The following is a 27,211-nucleotide window of genomic DNA, read 5'->3' as shown; positions in this document are numbered from 1 at the left end:
ATCTATAATGAACTTTAAAAAACAAACAGTGCATGCTGTACATGAAATATTGCTACTGCTGACTTATAAATGCCATCAAGTTATTTTTGTTTTAAACTAGTTACAAGTATTCTTCGGGGTCTCCAGTCCGTTTTCTTGTCCTTGGTGTTCCAGTGAGAATCTAAAACAGAGACCACATGAATCACAGGGTTAAAATGATGCACGTAGGATTTACAAAATTAATGTCTCCGTCAGTGTTTAAGACAAATGTTTTTTGTTTTTTTTTTCTCTCAGCAAAAAAGTGACTGGGGATACAAAGTATATGAAAAAAAAAATCAACTTTTATTCTCTTGTGTCTTGTGGTCTTTGTGTGACCGTCTGCCTTTTCCCGTTCTTTATTGTCTATGTCCAGTATGTGTGTGAAAAGAAACTTCTGAATCGTCTATTAGTGATAAGTATCGACAACATCGATCTTCAGATTTAAGATTAAGGAAAAGAAAACAAGTAACCATGTGCTCTCCTTTACATGTTCCTTAAGTACATTTCCCTTTGTTTCTCTTGTCTCTCAAACTCTTTCTAATCTCTCTCCCTCCTCTTCCTCTGTGTGTTTTCGTCAGTCGTACCATTTACAGCAGCGAGCAGGGCTTCTTCTTGACCTTGGCGGGCTGAGGGCAGAGGACGGCTCGAATGGCCTCATCAAACACAGTCTTCAGACCACGCTGGGTTAAAGCTGAGCACTCCAGGTACTTTACTGCATCTACACATACATGCAAGCACACATATACATCAATAAAACTACAGAGAACCATAAAGACAAAAAGAAGAAAGGTAAAGAAAACAATATCAGTTCTGACTGACTGACTAGCTCATTAACCTGCTTAATAATGCTGTTGCAATATTTTCAATATACCTCTGTAGGTTTTTCCCTCAAGAAATCTTTTATATCAAAGAAATAAAATTTGCATGGGGAAATAAAGCTGTTGAAACAAGGGTAAGGATGTATAAAATATCCATATTCTTCCAGTGTGATAAAATTTATCCTAGTGACTTAGCCATTAGTCATATTCTTACCTAAAGAAAATCTGCTGAGCAATAAATTCCTTAGTTTAATGCTTTGTTTCATATCATCACTGGTGAAAAGGGCTTCAAATCTTAAACCAGTAGCTAAACAAATAGTGTGACTGACCTATCTCCTTAGCCAGAGCTAGGCCCTGTGGATATGTGATAGGTGCCAGCTTCTTTTCCTTCAGTTTCTCAATGGTGTCCTTCTCATCCCTCAGATCCAGCTTGGTGCCTACCAGGATGATGGGCGTGGAGGGGCAGTGGTGACGCACCTCAGGGTACCACTGGCAGAATACAGAGTAAAGGAAGACTAAATGAGAAGCGAGAAAGGGGAACATGCAAAACCAAGGAGGGGTTAGAGGTGAAGGACACAAAACAAGGTGAAGGGAGATGTGCTCTGATGCCAGGTAATAAACAAAGGTGGATGAAGGTTTGCATGGGGAAATAATGACTACAATGAACATGCACACAATCTTTCAACTATACCTGCCAGTAATATGGGTGGTAACTAAGTTTGTTTGAATTAAAATGCAGGGCAGCGACTGCTCGTTTTATGTTAGGACTATGTCGTTGTGTGGCAACTGAAAGGCAGGCGTCACACACAGAGAGACAAAACTCACCTTCGCTCTGACGTTCTCATAGGATGCCGGGCTGACCAGGGAGAAGCAGATTAGGAAAACATCCTGAATGGAGAGACAAGGAGACAAGAGAGTAGAAGAGATGCAAGATTTCAGATATTGCAAGTTTCATTGGTTGACGTTACATATTATATAAATTCTACATCTGTTACTTCCTGACAAGCTCTAAAAGTCGGGTTCTCACACAACTGAGCTGCTTTCCCAGTTACATTAGGAAGGAAACATATTTTGTTTACATTTGGTTACATTTACTGGTAACATTTGTAACAGTAGTGATGGTGGTATGCTGTTTCACAAATAATATTTTGGTTCTAATAAGTTAGGCTACTTTATTGGAGAGTAAAGTTCAAGTGAAATGGAACTGAGAAAGCAGTTCAGTTGTATGACATCATAACTTTTAAGAAACAGCATTGACTGATTTTATGTGTTTATTGTAGTTATGCCCCAGCTAAAAATGCAGCAGTACAACACATGATGTTAAACTCTTGGCTGTTGTAATGAACTGTAAATGTGCTTTGAGTATATGCGTGATTGTGTACCGTCTGTGGGTAGGACAGTGGGCGGAGCCTGTCGTAATCTTCCTGTCCAGCTGTATCCCAGAGGCCCAGGTTGACTGGCTTGCTGTCCACCATCACATTGGCTGAATAGTTGTCGAATCTGTGGGGAGCAGAGAAGGTCAGCCATCAATCAATCAGTCAGAGGCAGCTTTTCATTTCACTGGTTATTCCCTCATCAAACTCTCATTCAGCTCATTGATGGTTTAACCAGTGAAATTCAGTTTACAAAAAACCCAAACTTAACCCATGACCTAAATATTTCATTACCAACAGCATCATTTTTTGTGTCTTTGGCATGAAAGTCATGTTTATTAGAGACTATAGTAAATAATGAGGTCGCACTGCCCCCGTGTGGTCATAAATAAACATAACAGCTTCATTTCTCAGTGTGTTTGGTTACTGGGGCTTCCAGTTGGACATACTGTGTGTTCATTTAATGCTAAATAGTTGCACCTGAAGAATTAAATCCAATTTAGTGTCACTCAATGTATTTTTTTTTTTAAACAAAAACAAAAATAGTAAAATGCTAAAGATCTTTATCATCACACTCAGCTCTGTTTTAGCAGCACTCTACTTCCCTGTTCACATTTCAGCCTTCAGCTCATGCAAAACGAAAACAAAACCCTGACAGGCTTTTAAAAAGTGTGACACAGCTCGGGCTTTTCTTTACTGCGTACCAGCCGACTTTACATTTACAGTTCGTCCTGATGAGTCCTGGTGATTTATCTAAAGCTCTGGTCCTTTATATTGCAGAGTGCAGCATGACATCATTGAATCACTGAAATGTTTTATTGCATAAGTTTACTTTTTACTACCACTTGCAGTTGTATTGCATTTATAATTCATGTGAAAATACCTTATTTTAAAAGTGTTCTTTTACGTAGCATGTCAGATCCTGACAGTTTGAAGTAGACATCAGCGCCCACTGGTGGAAGAAGTATTCAGTTCTTAAATAAAAATGTTGATACTGCATTGTAGAAATACTCCATTTAGAGCAAATGTCCTGCATATTTTGTATAGGACTGCAATTTATGACTGTTTCCATTAAATAATTCTGCTTATTATTTTTTTCAATTAAACGTTTTATTGCTTCATTTATAAAACTGGAAAAAACACAGCAAGAAAGGTCATCACTGTTACTCACGGCCCAGAGTGAGCATCTCAGAACTTATTGCCCAAACCTCAACACTGTTAACAATAAATAAGAATGATTGAAAAAATAAATATGAATAAATGGACTAAAATTTACAGTGCTGCTGCATGAGACATTTTTTTTTTAAATCTTTCTTAAATCTTAAATCTTTGTTAAATCTGCTAAACTTTTTAATCTGCTTTTATATATACTGTAGAGAGGTTTAGGTTATATAAAAACAATACATGTAGAGGCACTTCATATATTAGATTAATATTTAGCTGACATTAAACAGTCAAAATTTCCATCAACAATTTAGTGGAAGTATTGTGTTGTGTGAAAATATAATACGCAAAAATAGTACATCAAAAGTGTACTTAGGTGCAGTACTTGAGTAGCTGTACTTAGTTCAGCAACATTCATTCTTAAGAAAGAAGAGTGCGTCTCTTGCCTCTCCATCACTGTGTGCAGTAACCAGCTGAGTTTAGATTAAACAAACTCGAAGCAGAAATATGTTTTAATCACCTGCAGGCTGCAGCCAGCCCAAACCTGCCTGTGTTACCATCAGACATCTCCAGATGCACCGCACCACACGTGTGTGTGTCTCCTCTATTTGTCGTTGTGTCCTAATACAATACATGACTGATCACGTGCCTCATAAAGAAATGTGCATGTGTGCATGCGTGCATGCGTGTGTGTGTGTGTGTGTGTGTGTGTAGTACTCACACAGTCGGAATATACTCTCCGGGAAAGGCATTGGTTGTGTAGCTGATGAGAAGACATGTTTTACCCACAGCTCTAAATAACACAAGTATAAACACAAAGAGAGACATCAGGAAAACGACAAAGACACTGTTTCAGCAATGCAAAAACTTATAAATAAGGGAAACATTAACAATCATGAAACGTATCAAACAGTGTGTGTGCGCGTGTGTGTATGTCTTCTATTGACAGGAGATGATGCAACATGCACGCCTACATACGTCAGTCACTGAAACTAAAATTTTACTTAAACCTTCAAAGAAAAAATATCTCTGATGTTATTTGGAGGCTGTTTAACATTCACAATGCAATAGATTCACTCTGTGAGCAGCTGGCGCAGTTTCTTCGTGCATGTCTGAGCGGGAAAACACTGTACATTTAACAGCTCAGTCAAAAAAAAATCTCCACGTATAAACATTGTTTTCATGTTTCTAGCGTACAGAAATGTAGCGATCTGCGTTCTGCCTGTCGCAACATCCACGGTGATGAGACGGCACGGCTGCGTGCAGGGTGATCCAGCAAGTATCAACAAGCCTGCTTCTTATTTTGTTCCACTGATTTGCTGCCAGCATTTCAACAGCAGCACACAGAACTCGTGCCCGGGCTTCACCGGAGCACTCGTATTTCAACTAGATTACATTCTGGATACCTTTGATTGGTCATAAACTATATGAGGAGTGGCTTCAGCCTGTCAGTAGAGTCTCCAGTTTGATACTAGGAGATCAGAAGCTCAGTTTTCTAAATCCCAGCCTTTGTGACACTTAATGGTAAATCTCTCTCTTTTATTGCTTACATAAATGACCAAGCAAATCCAATCTGCAAGGAACCCACCAGCTCATCCTTTTTTCTCAGTCCGCCTCTGACACAAGAATGTGCGACATACACGAGTTTATCAAATAAAACCCGTTTGCACTGGTGTTCTTTTATCATTGATCTGACAGCTCAAAAATATCACAGATCAACAAACATATGCAAATGAACTAGAAACAAACTCTTGTAATTCTTGTAATTATTATTATATTATTGTTTTTATTATATAAAAAGGAATGACATGAGACATCTTCACCAGTTGACACTTCAGTTGAGGGTGCACGCAGCTCAGAAGGGAAACGAAAAGAAACAAAACAATATAAAATGTTTTACTATGTGGCTGGTTAATTTGATAGAATAGAAGGTAATGGTATGAGCTTACTGAGAGCGCTTTAAAGCTACAGTCTATTACGTGGATGTGGGCTTTTTTATTTCTTCAGGTATCAGATGACTCAGATGACAGACACACACACATGAAAACAAACAAAAACCACCCTTTCTGGTTTTATACTTCGTTCATAGTTTCTGATGAATTTGCTGAGGCTGACAAGAAATAAAATAAAAAAATGTGGACATCAGCTTTGCTGCCAGCAAATAATAGAATTTTTGTTTGTGGTCTAACATCAAAAACTGTGCACCTTTTACTCTAATTGAGTTGGAGTCATATAACCTCCAGATATATAAACTCGATGTTTTAAAAATACATTTTCATTTTAATTGACTATAAGAATAAAATCTAAATCTAACTGAAAAAAAGCACCACACAACACCTAAAAATGGCTGCTGTTGCAAAAGTTAGCATTTGAGGACAAGATGACTCAGTGGTTGTATGAGCGCCCCAGATAATGACTGAGAGAGCTGTCAGGGTGTGTGTGTGTGTGTGTGTGTGTGTGTGAGTGTGAGCATTTCTGCATTTGTGAGTTTGAGCTTTAGAGGTCAAGTCGGATGGAATCAGTTTGTAACTTTTTCCAAAATGCTGGTGTGGGTTTGAGAGTTGTTCTCACTGCTACGGTTACAGGGTTTAGGTCAGATGCAGAGGTCTGAGTCAGGGCTGTGGGTCATGGATTAAATAATGCCCGTGATGGCTCTCATAAGTATAGCATCACACACATGTGTTTGTGGTTGAGTGTGAGTCAAAAAGGAACCGATCTGTTTCAGAAGCCTCAGTTAGAGTTGAAAACAGGAACCAGCCACACCGAGCTATGAAGAAAAAAAGATTTCTGGCTGACATCTCTCTGAATGCATGTTCATAAATGATCCGGTCCTCAGGGGAAATTCTTACTTTATTGTTATTTCTCTCTTTCTGCTCTTCACTCTTATCCTCACCTTCTCGGGCCCTACACTTCATTTTTTTTCTCTCTCAATTAAAAAAAATACTATATATATATATATATATATATATATATATATATATATATATATATATATATATATATATATATATATATATATATATATATATATATATTCTTGCTGTCATTATCACAACAAATTGTATTCTGACATCTGGAAAGAATAAACCTCAATAAATGATGATAACCAGACTGAGGCCAAACCGTGTCAACTAATTGCACAGGCCTAAAACTGAACATGCAAGAAAAAATAGAATTGAGTAAAATTTTAATTTCTCTGGGGGACCCGACCATTTTGTTACTAATTAGGTTTTATGTTTGCTGTGTTTTATGAATTATATCTATAGCTTTATAACTGTACCTACCATATAACTGCTAACACACATTGCTAGGCCTCACTGTGACCGGGGAACTTCCAACGTAATCAAGAACTCTGACTCTCTGGACTTGGAGCTTCATCTGTGGTGTTCACGTCATTAATGAGGTCCTATGGAGCAAATATATGTGTGGGTTTTGATTGTGGTAAAATGCCTTTCTCTGTGATTTGTACTCTTAATTCTCCACTTTTCTGTTTCCCCAAAGATCAACACAAGTGTGGGTAAGTGATGCCATTTTTCTAGGAATCTGTTGGAGTTCAGTCATTTTACTCTGAAGTTGTGTAGCGTCGTTATTCTTGACTCAAGTCTTTTTTAAAGTGTTCTGAATGTTTGTTTCGTGCTGTCACATTGTAAACTGAGCCTCTCACAGCAGACTTCCCTCCGACTTGAAAGGAACTTCCTCTTCTCTGTCGGTTAGGTCCACACTAATAGTAATATTAGCTGAGTCAAAAACGTGTTTAAATACCACAGAAACTTTTTTTAAGAGGTCTCTACAAGGTCCACCTGTACAAAGGTGAAACTGATGGAGTCCTAAAGGAGGAGCCACTGCATACAGAAAGTATGCACACTAAGTATAGTACTAAGTCCACTAAGCTAAGTACAACATCTTTGCAGATCCTTTGTTTATTGTAATAAACTGATCATCTTTGGGGTTTAATCAAAGCCTCGGCACATCACCTAGCAGAGGTGATCAAAAATGAGAAATCAGTGTGGAAATTACCAGCAGCAGATTCAACTGCTTTCTTGTTGTCATATAAGGCCAATACACATACATTCAAAGGGCTGGCTGGGTTATTCACAGTGCATCTGTCATATATTTCAATAAGCAACACTTTAAAAACTTTTTTACAAATTTATCAGTATTTTCTCAGAGCACAAAATCTGTTTGTTTTTTTTTCCAAGCATACCAACAATGACTTCCTCCTGACTGCCTTTGTGTTGCTGTTGTGTTTTTAAAGAAACAAATGTTAAAGGTGGAACTGAAGTTTGGGTCACGTTGTAGATAACAGCTTGTAGTTCCTATGCAGTGTTTACTGTAACTGTATTTTCAATGTTATCACTATGTTTTGCTTTTTTTTCTATTATGACTTTGTGTCTCTTATTTTTAAAAGTATATTCAAAAGAAAATGCGTGATTACTTTAAATATTTTAAATGTCGAGATAATTTGGTTCTTTCCAACTCCGACTTTACTTGTGCATGAATGCTGGCTGAAATTCATTGAGGCACCTTCATCATTATATGTTACAATGATGGGCATTACTACTGCACTCTTTGGAATAAACAGGTAATTAAATATCAGCCATAATTAATCAAAACCAGCATCCGTTGTTGGCTGTCAACAGTCGAAACAGTAGTCAGGCTTCCTTTAGTGACGCCTTTATTTGCTTTTGTTTAAATGACACACACTTACATAAAACTTAACAGTTTTATGTAAGTGTGATAACATAAATAAAGACAACATATGACTCACTTTGCAGATATTTAAAGACACCGCTCTGACTGCTTCTCTCTCTGTATTTTTAAATCAGTGTCACACACCAGGAAGCTCAGCGCACACAGTGCAGTACCCATGTGCTGCCTCTGGATGCTTAATTTTTTGTAAGTGTTTACTGATCATTTTTAGAAACAACTGTAGAACTTCCGCTTTATAATTTCCTTCATTGTGACAGCCATTTTGCCCCACCTTCAAGGATCAACGCCTTTGATGGCAGATGAGTGATTATCCGAAGGTCTTACTCAAACACATTTCAGCCTTCAGGGCAAATAATTTCAACACGTTTTCAAACGTCAAAAGCACAGTGAGGTAAAACATTTACACACTGGAGCTTCTGGTCCTTTCTGCCTCTTTTTTAAGTCACTTTCTTCCATCATTTGTTTTTTCTGAACTGCTCTTTTTGGCATTTCTTGGATTTTCACCTTTGAAGAGGATTTCTGCTGCTTTAAAGCATTTTCCTGCATGTTGTGGCCTGCACGGCTCATCCAGCGCCCTCACTGTGATTCACTGCTGTCAAACACACACCTGAAGGTTTACATGTTAACACTGGACAAACTTTGTTCTCCAAACTAATAAGCCAGAAGCACAGAAGTTTCTTTTCCACTGGACCGTACAGCCATCTCACTGAAGTGGGTCAAACTGTTGCCCCTACCATGTGAGAACCTTTGACAGCTCTGTGTGATTACCCTAAATTCAGAGCCTGGGGCCAATTCCTTATCACGCATCAGCTGGGCCACCATTTCATAATTCAATACTTGAAAGCCACTTAATTTATAACAAGTTAGGTGAAAAAATAAATTAATAGCATACCCATCTCCCACGACCACACATTTGATAGCCTGCATCCTGTTCCGCTCAGCTTCGCCTGTGCTCTTCACCCTGAAAGAAACAGACTCAGAGAGGAAGGCTGAGAGACGCTGAAGAGCATGCAACTACAGGAAACTGTTGCACACCTCCCTCCCCCTCCTTTTGCTGCTTCTTTTTTTTTTTTCTTCTTAGTGTCTCTCCCTTCATTTTTGCACTCATCTCTCCTTCCTGTTTTGTTTTTTTTTTTTTTCCTCCTTTCAAACAACAGAACTTGTGCTGAAAACAATGTATATAAAAATGCATCGATGTGACGGATATTGAAAAACAGTCTCTGTTGCAACAGATAGAAGCTGTGAAACACCACAAAGAGGAAGGTTCTGCGAGCAATAGCAGCTTTCTTTAAAACTTCCTCTTTTGTTTGCACATTTACCAGACGAGCACATATGGAGACTAAAATTTATTTGGTTCAATTATACTTTTGCTATAAAAAGTTTGATTCCATAAACCACATTTATAAAAGACACACACACACACACACACACACTGATGTTACACACACAAAGTTATGTTTCCCTTGCTTTAGAGGACCTAACACTGACACACATTCACTTCCTGGAGTTTTCAACAGTATATGTCAAATGATGACCTTCATCTTAACCCAGCCTTAAACCTTGCAGTCACTCGTGGTGCACTTCTGACACTACAAACACATTTATGTCCTCATAACATACATAATACCAGTAACTACCTACAAATACATTTTTTATTTGCGGGTTAATTTCAGTTTATGTGTCTGTAAAGTAAAAAGGGCAGCACAATGGTGCAGTGGTTAACAGTACTGCATCACAGCCAGCTGGGGTCTCTCTGTGTGGATCCTGAATGCTCTCCCTGTGCCTGCAGTGGGCACTCCCACCTCTCCTCACAGTCCAAAGATGTGCACCTCATCAAATCAAGTCAACATTTACTCCTATAGCACATTTAAAACAACCAAAGTATTGTGCATGCTATACAAAATAATCAGAATGAACAATACCAATCAACAATAAGTATGCACTAAAATACACAAAAGATAAACTTCAAATGAAACAATAATAGAAGTAAATAAGACTGTGCTATAACAGACATGATATCCTGCTCAACTAGAACTGAAAGCCAATATAAGTATGCTTGTAACAGCGTGTTAAAACTATGGAGAGACTTGGCAGGTCTTATGTGAAAGGTTAGGTTGTTCCAAAGATTAGGGGCTGCCCCTGAGAAAGCTTTGTCCCCTTGTTTTTTTGAGCCTGGATCGAGAAACATCCAAGAGCAGTAGGGCTATAAAGGTTCTGTTAAGCCTACTTAAGCTTTGGTGGGAGAAATTAATAATGTCAACAATACCTGGCTCAAAGGTATTAAAAACATCCTTGAAGAAATGGGCTGGTACGCTGTCTAGATAGCAGCAAGATGACTGCAAATGGTGAAGAGGAAATAGAAACTGTTGAAAACTCTCCAAGACCACTGCTTAGCCCACATGTGTCAAACTCAAGGCCCGCGAGCCAGATCCACACATCAGTGTGGCAGGCAGGAAGGAGGACCCCAACGCAGGATACGCCAGGCAGGGATTAGAATTAAATGCACTTTATTCACAGGAGCAGAACGAAGGACCGGACTAGACAGGGCTAGTGGCAATAAACGCAGGACAGAAATACACTTCACCAGATCTCTTTTTTTTTTTTTTCTTAAAAATAAAGCACATTTAAAACAACGACGTTGACCAAAGTGCTGTACAAGATCTGTAACCCCAAGGACTATACTAAATAAAAATAAAAATATATAAATAAATAAATAAAATAATAAAATAAAAATAAATAAATAAAAACATTAAGAACAATAAATAACATAAGAAAATTAAAAATTAAATCGTTTAAAACAAGTACCATAAAATACCATAAAACAATCATCTAAAAGGAGGTAGCACTGCAGCCAAATGCCAAGGAAAAGAAATGTGTTTTTAATAGAGATTTAAATGTGTGTATCGTCTGAGCTGTGCGGATATGGAGAGGTAGATCGTTCCATAGCTTTGGTGCTGCTGCTGCAAAAGCTCGATCACCTCTCTGTTTTAGTCTAGTTTTAGGCCTCTGTAAGAGCAGCTGGTTCGATGACCTCAGAGCTCTTACAGGGGTGTGACAGTGAAGCAGCTCAGACAGATACAAAGGTGCCAGTCTGTTTAAGGCTTTAAAAGTAAGCAATAAAATCTTAAAATCGATTCTAAAACGGACAGGGAGCCAGTGAAGGGATGACAGGACTGGGGTAATGTGTTCATGCTTTTTTAAACCGGTTAAAAGACGAGCTGCCGCATCCTGGACTACCTGCAGGCGGCGCACAGATGATTGATCTATGCCAAAGTACAGAGAATTACAGTAGTCCAGGCGGGAAGTAATAAAAGCATGAATAACTTTTTCCAGGTCCTGCTGTGGGAGATAAGGTTTTACCTTGGCAATGACTCTGAGTTGGTAAAAACTGATTTTGGTAACAGCACTTACTTATCTCAGGGAAACAAACAGGACACACACAGCAAAGAGACAACGACACAACAACAGGCACTGGAAACACAGGCCTTAAATACACAGGAGGCTAATGATGGAGGTGGAAACAGGTGGTAACACAGGTGACGCTAATAACAGTGACAAGACCAGGGGAAGCAAAACTGAACACAACAGACAGGGACAGGACAACTATCAAAATAAAACAGGAAGTACGACGAGGGAACAGAGACGCAGACCTGACACAGAATACTGGGAGAACACAAGGAACTAGAAATAACTAAATAAACCCCACAACCAAAATAAACCCAGAACAGAACAGATAAGATAAAGCAAAAACAAAACACATGGGGTCCAAAGGACCCCGGACCATGACAATGTGGCTATGATTAATGGCCCTCCAATAATTAGTGCTCCACTTATACTACAAATCCCATTATGCACTGCAACAGCTGCTGAGCAGGTCAAGACCTACTGTATGTACTAACCTGTTGCCAATGACACACTGATCAGTGAAAAGCGGATAAAAACATAGGTCAGCACTTTTTACAGTAACATTTAAGCTAGCCTGACCCTCAAAAATGGCCAAACAAAAAGTGGAAAACAGGTGAGAGGCAGAGGACCTGTTCGCTGACATCGGAGGTAAACCTGTAAGCCTGTGATGTGCCGGGAAAAGACTGAAATTGCGGGATGGATGTGGGAGAAGATGCAGAGGGAGAGCTCACAGTGCATCTGCATGACACACCAGGAGACGCTGCGCAGCAAAGTTCTGAACACAGACAGTGAAATGTTCTCATTTTCCCTGATGTTATTTTTGAAGAAAAATATTTAATGTGTTGAGGAAAAAGTTCCTGAATTCTCACCATTCAAATTCATATTGCTGATTAAAATATTTTCAGCTTTAAACTGCTCAATAAAGGTTAATCCTGTTTGGCCCACGACTTAGACTGTGTTTTTAATTTTGGCCCGTTCTGTGAGTGAGTTTGACAGCCCTGGTTTTAGACCGTGCTGCTTCTCCACCACATATAGGACAATCAGCAGGACCAGAGGGGAAAAAAAACTGATAGCAGAAATCTTTTCTTTCAAAAAATGTAGGGATTTCTTTTTCACAAAGTGCAGGTTAATCTAAGTTAAATGGTGATTCTAAACTGGTGTGAATGGTTGTCTGTCTCTCTGTTAACCCTGCGGCAGATTGATGCCCTGTCCAGGGTGTGCCCTGCATCTTGCCCCGTGACAGCTGGGATAAGCAGAAGAAAATGGATAGATGGAAATAAAAAGTAAATAAACCCCAGCAAGACAAACACGTCTTCACACAGCCATGCAAGACAAACAGTACCTGTGATGTTCATCTGTAACCACTAGATGGCACTTCAGGAATGTTTTTTGCTGGTAACTTGTCACATTTAAAAGTCTGAGCTGGTACAGCAGAGATGCTCTCTTGTTTTTCTTAAATTAATTATATCTCTTACCTTCTCTTTTTAAGAGAAAAAAAATCAGAATACATTTGAAAACCTCCCTTTTCCAATAGTTGCATTATTAAGTTGAATTGTGATGACTGTATATTCATATGGTCTTGTCTACTTCTGGTAATGTTCCTAGAATAACTTCACTATGGTGTCCTAAATGTATTGAAAGTACTGTAACACCCCAATTGGTATAGGGTTACAGTGGCAGGATGCAACCTGCAAACACCACCACGTTAACCACCCATCACTTTTCCCACAGTGCAGGCCTTTCAGCTGTCAAATCCCCCTGAGAGAACAACTACACCACAAAAAGTAAAGCAGGACCTCTACTGTTTGTGCTAATGTGCATTTGAAAACATAGATGTAGACAAGATGACTTCTTGCATCCTAAAATGAATTCTAAAATATGAAAACTTACTTCTCATTTCATTTATGAACCATTTTATTTTGAAGGGCGACCTCCTTGTGGTTCTCTCTCTGTGCTCATGTGTGCAGTGGCATTGTGACAGATGGGGAAGGGGTGGGGTTAAACGACAACATCCACTTCATTCAGCTATTAATTTACTGTGTCCGGAGGCAGCCTGCGTACCCTGAGACATCGACGTTGTGTAGCTGGTTTGGCGTTGCATTTTTCTCTCTATCCTTGGACATAAATGACTGATTGCCAAATGGGTAGGACTTGATTTTGTTTCCTTTTTTGTTGATGATGTTGCTAATTATTTATTCCATGCTTACAGAGAATTGAATTTGTGAATGTACTGATATTTTATTGGAGAATATTATTGGATATTTAAAGTTAAAAGACTCTTTCATGTGATTTACCTGCTCGATTGTCTTTTATTTTACTCCTACGTATTTGATTTCTGTCAGTGTTAATGTATTTCACGTGTGATACTCTAGTGTTAAAGACTTATCATGAACACACTGGACATCATGGCATAAATTGGATCTTAAATAGTGACCCAGCTGTTTGATAGAGAAGCTTCAAGTTTCAGCAGTTACATATTTATATATAAATCATTAGAAATAAGTTCTACTATTCCTGCTGTAAGCTTTTAGTGTACACAGCCTTTTGGTGGAGCATTTTGGTCATGGGTGTACAGTTCAGCATACACCACTTCTCACTGTTTGCACCCTGTGGTCTTACAATGTGGGTCTCAGCTGAAATGGGGAAGAGACTCATATACAGAGACTCATGTTTCGTGTCTAACATTAAAACGGAAGCTGGTCAGATGCCATTTTAAACTACCTTTAAAATGTAACGAGGTCACTGGTTATTTCAGTATCTAAATTCCTTAAATGAAGGTTGCGATGACTTAAGGGTTTCAGCTTTGTTGCACAAGATATGCAAAGGAAGGGAAGGGTGGGGAACTGGAAGCCCTGTGGTCACATCATTGACAGCAAACAACATATGTGTACAGGAAGTGTTGACAGTTATCATTCTTCTAACGTAATTTATCAAAACATGTATTTTTACCTAAGGATAAAGCTTGAATACATCTTATACACATTCAGTATGAAGTGGATGTTGCTGAGGGGGCGTTAGAAAGCTCATTTTCACACACTCAGCTTTGCTTATCGCAATATCCACGCTTATTATAAAAGCATTTTGCGTCTTCGTTTTTTTTTTCTTAAAGGAGCCACTCTTCACTTGCTAATTTCCAAAAATAGCTTTTTAATTTTGTCTAATGTTCAGAGCAATAACTGAAACCATTATGCAAAGACAGATTAAAGCAATGTATTTGCTGACAGGATGTTGGGTAAACCACCAAAGGGCCTGACGCTTTTCCTTATGATTTATTTTTACATCAAACAGGAGGTCAGTGCATTTGTAAGATGCTTTGAAAGACCAACCATAAGTACACAAAGCAACTTAGTTTCTCCATAAAGTTTTGATGTAAAGTGTGTATTTGTGTACTACTTTGTTTCACAAATATATGTGTCATATTTGAACTTGTCACTTTGGAATTTGCATAATGATGACAGGCGTGGAGGAAATGAATATGGCTGTTGCATTGCTGTTTACGTGTTTGTTTATATGGCAGACTCATGGCCCTGTTTGAGTTTTGAAGAGCTGCAGTCCCCTGTTTTTTTATCTTGATTCTGCTTTTTATTTATATATTTCTCTTTTAACAAAATGGGACTTAGCCACTCAGTATTGATCCATACCCAGAGATTTTTCAAGGACCCTCAGAAGTACCTGTTTCCAGAATAGGCACCTTGTTTCTCCCCTGGAACCTGTCATAAAAAGTCTCTTACAGGTGCAGACAGGAGCATAAAAGTGTGGGCTGCCCTCAAAAGGTTCCTGCAGTAGAAAACAGTCTATTATTAGAAGGTGAAGGAAACTGGGTCATTAAGATAACTAAGCCCCTGTGATGCACTGACCACATGGCACTAATAACAGAATCTAAAAGCATAACTGATTAAAGCATTATTTGTAACCACATAACTTCTAATACTGTTTTCTTCCTTATAGTTATTAAAAAAATCACGCTAGGGCTTTGTTATGGGTTATACGCTATTAATATTGGAGTGGAGAGTTAAGGATGTTTCTATTTAACTGAACAGAAATATGAAAAAACTCTCCATGAATTTGCAATTCTCTTTGTTTTTCAAAAAGTATTCAGTACCGTTTTGTGGTGACGGAAATCATTCATGAAAAAAACCACAGCTACTGTCTTGCATATCTTCCAGAGAAACCATGTTCCCTGTGTTGTGGTTGTCTTTAACTATACGACACATTTCCAATACGTAAATGATCATTCAAAGGATTCTACAGCAGGTCAAATCATGCATGAGGCTCATTGTTTTAGAGTTGTTATATCTGAAGAACTGGTTGGTGGAATTTGAATTCCTGAGAATCGGTTTCATGTTTTTGCTCCACTGTTTGTTCAGTTTCCTCAGATTTTACAGCACAAGAGAAGATGGAGATTGAAAGCATCAAGACGTATAAAAAAGATCTTCTAGACGATATCCAGGTAACCTGTGTCCGCATTCAGTCATCACACCTCTATTTTTGTGTTTCTGTAAAAAAATGTTAAGTTTTTTTTTTTTTTCTTTCTGTCCTGTCTAGAAGTTAAAGATGGAGATAGATAATGTCATGGCACAGATACTCAGCTTTGAATCTGCAGAAGAAAAGTGAGTTGTGTTTTTTTGGGGGGGGAAACCCTACACCTACCTTACCAACCAAATGTGTACCAAAGTTTCTTTTGCACCTCTTTAGAACACCTACATAATGCTTCTGCTAAAAAAAAGAAAAACCCGTAGATGTCGTGCATCGCTCAGTGACATGCTGTCTTTCAAACAACTTGTTCAGTTGCTCCTGTGATTACTAACCGTTCGATGTATAAACTTTTCATGTATTGTTGCTATCAAAAGTGCAGATTTTATAGATTTTATAGCTATTTTTTGATGAGCAAACAGGCTTATTTTGCCAAGCTGCTATTCTGGTGGTTGTAGCCTTATTTTGAGGGGACAGATACAATTCAATCAGGAGAGACCATTAGGAGGAATTGAACAAGATTTGTTAATAATGAATTCAATTAGCCATTTGGCAATTAGACTCCGATGGCTCAGCAGAGATACAGTAGGAATTAGGACTTACAGAGGCTAGAGACTAGCGGTGTGGTGGTGAAGACAAAGATGGAGGCTTGGAAGGAGCTCTGAGAGATTTGGGTGGTGGTGATGTGGAGGAGGTGGGTTGTGTGAATGAGTCTGAAATGGAGAATGACAGATGAGCAGTGATATTTAAAGTATGCTGAGCAGAGGCTGAATGGCTCAAAGAAAGCGGGCAGAAAGATGATTGGACTGGAAGCAGTAATGTCAGTACTGAGTTTGACAGCATGGGAAATCAAGTAGATGAGTGATCAGAACTTCCTCATTGAACTTACAGCTAAGCTTCATAATGAGATGTAACATGAAACCTTTTGCAACTTATGAATCGCAGATGTTTCTACTACACGGATTGTGTCACACTGCGCAACTCCCAAATACATAATTATGGATTAATATGATATTAATTTGACAGTACTGAGCCTCATTCCATTATATTTTTTTTTCCAAGGAGCCAGACTTTCTTGTAATTATTATTTTTACAGTGGTCTTTGGCAGTAGTTCTCCAGGCTTTCTTAAGGTCTTTCATAGTTTTTCTTTGGACATTAGCTGCTTTTTTCACAAATTTTCTGTGCAGTCCACTCTTTGAGTTAACAGTCAACAACATAGCATATGTTGGCATGGAGTGCAGTATATCCTTAAAACAATTTGAGGAAACTGGACAAGTAGAAGTCAAAAGAAGAAGTGGCAGGCCTGTAAAAACCATCTACAGCAGATGAACAGTATCTGAAAGTCCCGTCCTTAAGAAATAGGAAAAGAATCCAGCAAAGACCTGGCACAGGACCTAAGGGAGGGATCAGGCCCTCTATTGATCCATTTTCTCTTTGCTGAAGCCTCATCAGACATGGTCTCAGTGGAAGGGTGGCTGTCAAGAAGCCATTGTTTAGGAAGGGGAAACAGGGAGAAAAGACTGAGGTATGCCATATTACACAAGACCTGGGCTGAAATCAGTGCCAACAGGTCTAATGGAGGGATGAATCCATATTTGAAGTTTTTGGTTCAAACTGTAGTCAGTATGTATGCACAAGACAAGGAAAGAGGCACAACAGTGAGGTCTGCAGCCATCTGTAAAACACGGTGGAGGCTCTGTCATGGCTTGGGGCTGCGTTTCAGCCAGTGCTGATTGGCAACAGCTTCGTTTTTCAGCATGACAATGATCCAGAAAAATATTGCCAGTACTATAAAAGCATACCTGGATGGAAAAACACAGTGGAAAACTAATGCCGCGTTTCCACTAGTACCTACTCAACGCAACTCAACTCGACTCGGCACGGTTTGTAGGCTTTACCGTTAGGTCCTGGTACCAGGCATTTTTGTAGTATCCACACAGCCAGGGTTCCAAGCGATCCGAAAATGTGACGTTGAAGACCAGCATGCCACTAATTGCATGAGAGCGAATCCTTCACCAGATTTAACCATGCCATTTTTAAAACCCAACAGGTAGAAAATGGAGGCGCACAAACCACATACAAATTAGGTCAAGACAGTACTGCCCGTGTTCCTTTATTGACTCCACCCACACTGAGGTGGTCCTCAATTGTAATGGAAACAAAACAAGACCATGCCAAGTTGTGCCGAGTCCTGTTGAACCGTGCTGAGTAGGTACTAGTGGAAAAGAGGCATATCAGTCATGCCCCCCCCTACTAATGTAATACTTTTGCACAGCGCTGTGTGTGTAAAATTTAAGACTTTCATCAAGCTTTATTTATTCAAGTTGTCCATGAATGACAGTTTTTTCTTTTTTTTTAAATTTCAGCAAGACATTAGAGAAGAACAAACAATTCTCAAATGGGAAGAAGAAATTCAACATGGACCCCAAAAAGGTGAGCTGGACCAACTTACTCAACTAGAAATGACTTTTTTCATTAATGAAGGGTTTAAAAAAGTGTTTGCATGTCACTGTCTGAGCTTGTGCAGCTGAGCGTGTTCATCGAGCAGCTCGTTTGTTGAAGGGGCTGTAAGTCTGTGAGCAGAACAAACACATTGGCTCACACTACAGTTTCTGTGGTTTTGCTCTAAGGTCAAAGTTATGGCTCTTGCGCATGCAAATGTTTGCACACACAGATACAGAATATAATTATTACCATGGTTTACTTGTTTTTTTTTTAGATTTGTTTAAGTTGACTGCGAGACTTTGAAATGCTTCACTTTAAACCATGAGCAGTCCATAGCTTGAATATAAATATAAAAGTGACAACAGAAATGTAATCAGGCTGGATTACATGGAAGAGAATTACAGCAATATGCAGCTGCATGCAGGCAATAAATACATCTTCAACATCCTTTTCCTCTTTAAAGACTGTATGGAGCAGAAAGAGGAAGAGAAACTTATTTTAAGGAATTGGAATTACAGATGCTATGAGCATGCTCTCTTTTACCAGTAAAGGATGAGATCATTGTGAAAGTAGCGCACATTAACCACAGCAGGCAGTGCATATGTTTCTGTTCATATTTAAAGTGCTATGTCATAATCTAAAAATTCTCCATAAAGTGCAAATGAAGCACAATTGGACACTTCTGTTTAACAATCTGCTTGCATGCAGGGAATCAATTACTTGGTGGAGAATAAGCTGCTGGATGGAAGTGCCCAATCCATTGCTGAGTTTCTCTACAAGGAAGAGGGACTCAACAAGACAGCCATTGGAGAATTCCTCGGAGAAAGGTGAGGAAGACAAGGGGGTGTACAAACGGCAGTAGGAAAACCACGGTGGACGGACATGAATGAAATGAACAGGTGCTGAATTAGAGAGAGTGAGGAGGCTGAGAAATATAGACGAGAAGAAAGTGATTCATGGTAGTGTAAGACAGACAGTGCATACAACAAAAAAAGTGTTAAGTGGAGTGTTAAGGTCTCACGTGAAAAAGGTGAACACCTTCCTTTTGTTTCATGCACTTTTCTCACGCTCCGCCCCGCAGGGACGAGCTCCACCTTCAGACCCTGAAGGCTTTCGTGGAGCTGCACGAGTTCTCCGACCTCAACCTGGTCCAGGCTCTCAGGTCAGCCCTCCTTCATCTGCTGCCTCATGAACATTATTCTTCTTTATAATCATTTAACAGGCACATTTGCATATGCATGTGTAATAGCATAATGAAACCTGACTAACTGTAGTAGGTACAGCCTCGACCTTTAAACTGCTAAACAAACACAAAAGTGAGACTACAATCAGATCATCAGAATGCCATTATGGCATTACTACAAAGCAGAATTCATTCAATTCTCTCCCAGATGTTTAGAATAATGCAGAAGTTACACTTTAGATACTTAAACTCTAATTGTATAAAGTTGACACACGAATCCATCTTTAAAACAGACGTCTTTGTGGTTGCACATTTCTGCTTGGGGAAGGTCAGCAAACGTACTAAAGGAGCAAAAAACTGAATAGTAATCTGTAATCAAAAAAGTCTTTCCACAATCACTAAAATGTAACTGCTATCAAATAGGCAACATTATGTAACTTGTCATGAGTCTCAACACCAGCCACAAACTCTCAGAGTTTCCACAGCATGACAGGCTCAGGGTTCAGAAATGCCAGCAGCAGGAAAATTACTCTAAAACTTTTGTTTCAGACTTGCAGAGTCAGATACAAATGACTGCAGCACTGTGAAGAAAAACAAATCAAATTAGTAAAAGAAAGAAAAAGAACATGATATCGGTCAAAAATATAAAGATTGTGTTGCAAATTAAAATGTCCTTCATATAGTAATAGATAGATAGACAGATAGATAGATAGATTTATTACAGACTCATAGTCCACATCACATAAACAAACACAAAACAATCAATGATTAAAAAAAAAACAAAAAAAAAAAAAACAAGGGCACATAAAAAAACATAAAAAGACTCCTAATCTTTTAGGAGGTAGTCATACCAATGTTTCCAATATACAGATGTACATCTTACTGCACTGTATTTAATGTTAGTCAACAGTAATAAAAACAAACAAAGGTTTAGTCATTGTGGGGATAAATACTCAGCCTGGAAACCCTTTGTTTACTGTTGTGTTTCTGGGCTCTTTGACAAGTCTGAGAAAAATCACCCTGATGATGCACATAATCGTGATGTCACCAGGTTTATCCTGTCTTCCTAATCACTGTGCCTTGACCTTAACTGAAAAATAATCAGAATAAAACAAATGTAGAGGACTTAGAAGAAGAGAACCACGGTGCTGCTCTCACGTGTTACAGCAGATATTTTTGACGTTAAGGTCAAAAACCATCAGCATTAAGGCCGATGGACTTCATCTCAAGTGAGTTCTGACTGTGTTGTTAGAAAAAAAGACAACCCAAATAAGTAACTTCATTCCTGCACTTGTATTAAAAAATGTAGCTCATACAGGGTTGTGTTTAAAAAGGTTGCTTTTCATTCATATTATCTACTTTAATGCATTCAGTATGCATGATGTGAAATTAACTGACAGAGCACTTCCCTGAACCCACGTTACATCTGCTTCCCACATGACAACTCAAAACAAATTTTACCAACTTAGCACATATAATCAGATAAGATAAGATCAGAAATCACTTTATTAGTCCCATGATGGGGAAATTCAGTGTAGCAGCGGCAAAGGTACAGTATAGTTTCCCTGTGGGTTTATGAAACTGTTGAAAGTTCATATATCTATATGAATTGTGGGAAGCTATTACATTATTAGCATTAGTATTCACAGAGCTGGATCAGTTCTTATTATGGCTGTCACGCAGATACTTTAACACCTCCCTAAGCAAACCTGGCCAATCAGCTCCAGCCTGAGTGTTGATGTGATATTTGCCAGAATTTCACAAGCAAGAAGAAATTAATTAGATTCACATAGTAAATGTGACCTTTCCTGTCCTGTTCCTGTCAGTATGTGTTGTGACTACTGCCTAAACATGTTAGCATGCTGATATTAGATGGATGCACCACAGTTCATTTTGACTGAGCTGCTGCTGATCACTCCTTCAGCAGGAACGCAGTTTTAAAGTCATGAGTTTGAGATGTGCTCCAGGCATACAGTGTATCTACAGTCTAAATAGCGATCAGCCGTCTCCACATGTAGTAATATCATTCTGAGGTGTTATGGTTTTGTGGTGTGTGTGTGTGTGTGTGCATGACAGACAGTTTCTGTGGAGTTTCCGTCTGCCTGGGGAAGCTCAGAAAATCGACCGTATGATGGAGGCCTTCGCCACACGCTACTGCGACTGCAACCATAACGTCTTCCAGTCAACTGGTGGGCTTCACTAAATATGCATTCTGAATTTATACTTCCTGTCTGAACTGTGTGTGTGTGTCTGTGTGTGTAGGAGTGTGTGTGTGTGTGAGAGACAGAGAGAAAAACATGTGTGAGAGTGGATTGGTTCTTTGTTATTATTACCACGCCATCTCTGTATTTTTGTATATATTATTTTCATTTCTTCATTTTTTCCTCCTTTTTTTTTTAGTTCTTTCTCCTTTTCAACAAGTCTGTATTACTGTATTCATTGCCAGAAATTTATCTGCTGAGCTCTGGCTCATGCTTCCTCTTATTCATTGCATGTGTGTGCATCTTCCTCTTAACATCAGACACGTGCTACATCCTGTCTTTTGCCATCATCATGTTGAACACGAGCCTTCACAACCCCAACGTGAAGGACAAAACCACTCTGGAGCGTTTCATCTCAATGAACAGAGGCATCAACAACGGAGAGAACCTACCTGATGATTTGCTGTCGGTGAGAACCTCTCAAATAAAAAAAAAATAAATCACAGTGCCCACACAGACACCAAGAGGCGATGACCCAAACGGCTACACATCCAGAAGCTAAAAATTTGTCAGACATTTCTTACTCCCTGGTGGTGTAAGGAAACAGATAACACATATTACGACTAATAAGAACAGATAAATAAGAAGAGCTTGTGTTTAAGTGTTTAACTTACAGCGTAGAAAAAAATGTCCTAAATGAAACAAAATCAAATGTATTCTTAGGAGAAAGTAAAACCCCACAGTTCCTCCCCTCCTTGAGAAAGTAATACCTGTATTTCACAGTCACCACACAATATGGAACAGAAACACACAAACATGAAAACATCCAGGTTGTTCTCATGCCAACTTTCCAGCAGCAGGTTAGCTGTAACAGCCACCTTTGTTATATATCTGATCATGTAACTCTCTACACACAGAAACTGTACGAGAGCATACGCAACGAGCCCTTCAAAATCCCAGAGGATGATGGGAATGATCTGACTCACACCTTCTTCAACCCTGACAGAGAAGGATGGCTCCTCAAACTTGGTAAAATGACTCTCTGCAACACCAAGAAAACACATGAACAGTGGACTTTTTCTTTTACTCGAACAAGAATAGGTTAAGCCGGCTTCGTGCTGCATCATAGCTTAAGTCACTACACAAACAGGAAAGTACAGAGGAAGCGCAAAGAAAATGACCCAATATTGGAAGATTCTCATGTGGGCTTGCATGCAAGTTACACAATGTCAGCAGCTAACGGTCTACACTTATGCTTTGTCCAATTTTCAGGAGGTCGGGTTAAGACATGGAAGAGGCGATGGTTCATCCTGACAGACAACTGCCTCTACTACTTCGAGTACACCACTGTAAGGATTATTATGTGTTGAAGACTTCAAAGCCCAAGCATTACTCCTGCGCATTAATGCCGCAGATAAAAATTACCAATGAATGCACGTATGACCCGATTCTCAGTGCGTTTACATGGCATTGCTGGGCTTTGAACAGCAAAATGTGTGTTTATTTTCAGTAAAAGTGTCACAAATAATCATGTATCAGGTATCTTTCCCTATCTCTTCTGCTTCCTTTTTTTTTTCTGTTGCCAGTAACAGTTTTTCCCCCCACCTCTTCCTTTTTACCCACTTGACTCAATAAATCTCTCTTGGATCTGTCTGCAGGATAAAGAGCCCAGAGGCATCATCCCGCTGGAGAATCTCTGTGTTAGAGAAGTGCCATACTCTCGAAAACCGGTAAGATCAGTGAGCTGGTCCAACACAGCTCAAACATATTCTACCAGCTGGTAGATTAATAGACTGACTTTCATGTTGATGGTCTTGTGTTGTCTAGTACTGTCTGGAGCTGTACAACCCCAACAGTCGAGGGCAGAAGATCAAAGCCTGTAAAACAGAGACGGATGGCAGGGTGGTGGAGGGGAAGCACCAGTCCTACACGATATGTGCCTCCAGCGCAGATGAGAGAGACTCCTGGATTGAGGCCATCAGGTCAGCCCACACACACATGCACGCACACACACACGCGCACACACACACACACATACACACACACACACACACACACACACACACACACACACACACACACACACACACACACACACACACACACACACCCACCTTTGAATTTGGTCAGAAATGCTAGATGTGTTCAGATAATCACACCGCATGTGCAAAGAACCCCGGCCTTATCTCATTATGCCAACCAAGTCGTTCAGAAAGAACAACTGTGATTGGCTGCCTGGGGGCAGTGCTGCAAGATTAACAGCACTTTCTAAACTGCCTAAAACCAAAACACAATGCAATTAGCATTTGTTTGTAGCCATGCTCGTTGTTCCTTGATGAGAAACTCCAGCACAGGCTCTTCTTTTAGTGATGTTTTTGGTCTCTACCAGTTTCTCAGAGAACTCACTCTCTCTCTAAAGGAAAATGCTTCTCTAGTGCTAACTTTATAGATCTGTATCTGTTTCATAGACTTATATAGTTTTCTTTGAAATCAGCAGCCTTGGTTTTGAAACAGTACTATTAACACTGAGCATAAAAAAGCACAGGCTGTAAAAAATGAAAGAAGCTGTAACTGCAGCTATCAGAGAGGTTTGTCACTGCCACATTTTTATACAAATGCAGCAATTTAAATAATAATAATCTATATAGTTCTATAAGCTAATGTCAACCATTTTTTTCCTCTTCAAATAGAGCAAGTATCACCAAGGATCCGTTCTACGACTTGGTCTCGCTCCGTAAGAAAAAAGTGATTCACCAAACTCCTCAGGACTCGGCACAGCAAGAGCCAACCTCTTGAATGTTTACGTCATCGCACCACTGAGGATTGTACTTCTTTTTTGTTTTAACCACCCTGCAACAAAAGAGCACTGAAGGCATCAGAAACACACTGACGGTGGTGGTTTGGACTAAAAGAGGACTTCTCTTCCCACTTCTTCTTTCATAGACTGAGAAATACAGAGTCAGAGGTGAAAAACTGACTCATTTCTGTTGTTCACAGTCTCAGCACAGCAAGACACTGAGCTCTGTGTCAGTGCGAGGGTCAGTTCATGTCGTGGGCTCAAATCTTTGTGTACACATTTAACTGTGTGTATTTACTGCACTTTTTTTCTCTGCAGCGAGACGTTGTTCTGTTGGTTGGAGACAGCCGAACAAAGCACCTCAGCTATGGAAGACAAATTAAGCGTGTGTTGTCTCAGCACTTCCTTGAATACTATTAAAAGGCAAATATGAGACACGACGTCTTAACCAACTCAGTTCTCACAGTGCTCAAAAGAGGACTTTTATAGAGTGACTGTAGCTTCACTTCTGTCTGGTGGTAGCTACAAGTTTCATTGTAAATGCTTTGATAGGTATGGCGTTATCTCAGTGAAGTGTTTTAGTTTGTACAGAATTGTTTTCAAGCATGGAAATATGTTTTTCAATTTCTTTGTACCTCATAGAGTGACATAAAATGTACCTTAACACACAGAGACCTGCATATTTTTTTGTAACATAAATTAAAAGGACAGTGCAATAGGAACAATATATATTACATGTGCTTTGTAACAAATTTATTACGTACACTGAAATCATTTAGCCATACTTGTGTAATATGTGCCACTGTAACTCCTGTATACCATCCCTTTTATCACTGTAATGACTTCATTTGTTATGTTCTCCTGAAATGATTATTTAATAAAAACTGTTTACCTCTGCGCTGATCTGAAAAAAGAGGATTCTGTTTTCATAGTTTGAGCTCGACAGCTGTGTTTTCAGTTGAATGCACGGTGAAACCATTCAGCCACACCTTACTTCCTCATATTTACTGCGTATGTTGATATGCTTGGTTCACATCCTTGGGTAAAGCACCTAAACCACCTTTGTGGTTTGATGTGATAGGCCTATCGCATATAGAGGTTTAGGAACTGAGTATTTTATCAAACACATCAAAATCTGGCCTACACTTAAAATCATGAGCAACAAACTTAAGGGGTTACAATATGATCCAGAAGCACAAAATTACATTTTAAATGACTCCTGTAATTGTGTTAATGTCTAATCACTGTTTTACTGACACATTTAATGCACATGGACTAAGATATTCCCGGTATCCCAAGAATAAACGATTATAAGATCCAACTCTCAGAGCAATCTTTTAAACCTTTTTTCTCGCTCTTTGGGCTGCTGCCTCCTTTAGGAGTCACCACAGCGAATCATCTGCCTCACTGCATCCGTGAACCTTCTCTGTGGTCTTCCTCTTTTCCTCCTCCATATTCAGCACCCATTGTCCAGTGTATCCATTTTCCCTCCTCAGTACATGTTCAAACCATCTCGGCCTTGCCTCTCTAACTTCGTCTCCAAACCATTTGACCTGAGCTGTCCCTCTGATGTACTAATTTCTAATCCTGTTCATCCTGGTCAATCCCAGTGAAAATCACGCCACCTCCAGCTCAGCCTCCCGTTTTTCTGTCAGTGCAGCTGTCTCCAATCCATACATCACAGCAGGGCTCACTCCATTAACTCTTGCTGCCATCCTGACACTCGTCTCCACCCTGCCTGCACTCTGTTCTTCCCTTCTCTTGTGCACTCTCCATTGCTGTGAATAGTTGACCCCAGGTATTTAAACTCATCTACCTTCACTGTTATGCTCGTCTCCCTCTCACACACATGCATTCTGTCTTACTTCTACCGAGTTTCATTTCTCTTTTCTGCACAGCATGCCTGCAGGTTCTCTCCAGGCTCTCTTCTACCTTCTCCCTACTCTCACTGCAGATCACAGTTGCCTGCTTTTTGACCTCATAGTCAAGCCTCCGGTTCATGGTGCAGGCTAAGTAATGTCAGGTCATGTGTTTTCTGTTGAATTCTGATGTAATCATCATCATTAACTGGCACAAGTTCTTCCTTAATATAGATTATTAATGACTGCAGAAAATGGAAGGCATTCAACATTAAAGGAATGAGTGGGCAATGCTGTGAGTTAGATATAATCATATTGAGACAAAAACCATCAAAACAAAGAGCTATAAACACCAGGCATAGCATATACTTCCACCCATGTTCAAGGCTCAAACAACGGTGTGAAGCATTACTTTTCAGATCTGTGCAGTTCCTGCTGAAACAGGTCAAAATGTCTGCTGGAAAAATAAAATAAGGGTTTTAAAATAAACGTGAAAATAAGTGTGACAGGAAATAATATATTTTCAATCCTTCTGCACTGGCAGCACACAAAGTAGTGTGAGAACACCTCTTCCTGCTTTGTCTTCCTGTTTTAGTATTATACCACTCACCAACACTGACACCCCAACCTCACCTCCCCCACACTGCCCTCAACTCAGCCCTGTTTATTCATCAGGCCCAAGCTTCCTCTTTTCTTTCTGAGCTGTTAGCAAACACCCGAATCAGAGAAGCAGAGGGAGATGGTGGCAGCTGGCGGTCGGCTTA

General features: G+C 39.4%; 2 protein-coding genes across 3 annotated transcripts in view; one reads left to right on the top strand and one right to left on the bottom strand.

The window, feature by feature from the left end:
* rac2 (Rac family small GTPase 2) overlaps positions 1 to 11,521 on the bottom strand; it is an 11,814-nt gene extending 293 nt beyond the window's left edge. Inside the window, exons 1-8 of one of the 2 annotated variants that reach the window (XM_030730784.1) lie at positions 11,495 to 11,521; positions 8,976 to 9,044; positions 4,095 to 4,166; positions 2,219 to 2,336; positions 1,662 to 1,724; positions 1,166 to 1,325; positions 603 to 736; positions 1 to 160 (exon numbers count right to left, since the gene is read on the bottom strand). The exon at positions 1 to 160 is cut by the window's left edge and continues 293 nt beyond it. In XM_030730784.1, coding sequence (XP_030586644.1) covers positions 606 to 736; positions 1,166 to 1,325; positions 1,662 to 1,724; positions 2,219 to 2,336; positions 4,095 to 4,166; positions 8,976 to 9,010 — 579 coding nt within the window. In that variant the 5' untranslated portion in view covers positions 9,011 to 9,044; positions 11,495 to 11,521 and the 3' untranslated portion in view covers positions 1 to 160; positions 603 to 605. Of the gene's footprint in view, positions 161 to 602; positions 737 to 1,161; positions 1,326 to 1,661; positions 1,725 to 2,218; positions 2,337 to 4,094; positions 4,167 to 8,975; positions 9,115 to 11,494 lie in introns of those variants that run through there. The other variant, XM_030730794.1, reaches the window with a different exon arrangement.
* A 1,972-nt stretch (positions 11,522 to 13,493) lies between these two features.
* cyth4b (cytohesin 4b) lies at positions 13,494 to 25,485 on the top strand. Its single transcript, XM_030730730.1, has 13 exons — positions 13,494 to 13,632; positions 15,856 to 15,938; positions 16,034 to 16,098; positions 18,329 to 18,395; positions 19,116 to 19,234; positions 19,489 to 19,569; positions 21,667 to 21,779; positions 22,112 to 22,260; positions 22,709 to 22,820; positions 23,064 to 23,140; positions 23,450 to 23,521; positions 23,619 to 23,773; positions 24,482 to 25,485. Exons 1-13 carry the CDS (start codon positions 13,614 to 13,616, stop codon positions 24,585 to 24,587), a joined length of 1,218 nt encoding a protein of 405 aa, XP_030586590.1. The 5' UTR covers positions 13,494 to 13,613; the 3' UTR covers positions 24,588 to 25,485.
* The last annotated feature ends 1,726 nt before the right edge of the window (positions 25,486 to 27,211 follow it).

The sequence above is a fragment of the Archocentrus centrarchus genome, chromosome 1 (genome assembly GCF_007364275.1).
Source record: "Archocentrus centrarchus isolate MPI-CPG fArcCen1 chromosome 1, fArcCen1, whole genome shotgun sequence".
In the NCBI taxonomy this organism is placed as follows: Eukaryota; Metazoa; Chordata; class Actinopteri; order Cichliformes; family Cichlidae; genus Archocentrus; species Archocentrus centrarchus.
This window is presented reverse-complemented; position numbering and strand designations above follow the sequence as displayed.

Excerpts from the sequence above, each read along its gene's own strand:
- cyth4b (XM_030730730.1), top strand. Across the intron at positions 18,396-19,115 it reads TCAACATGGACCCCAAAAAG|GGAATCAATTACTTGGTGGA; the intron begins GTGAGCTGGACC and ends GCTTGCATGCAG. Across the intron at positions 22,261-22,708 it reads TACCTGATGATTTGCTGTCG|AAACTGTACGAGAGCATACG; the intron begins GTGAGAACCTCT and ends CTCTACACACAG.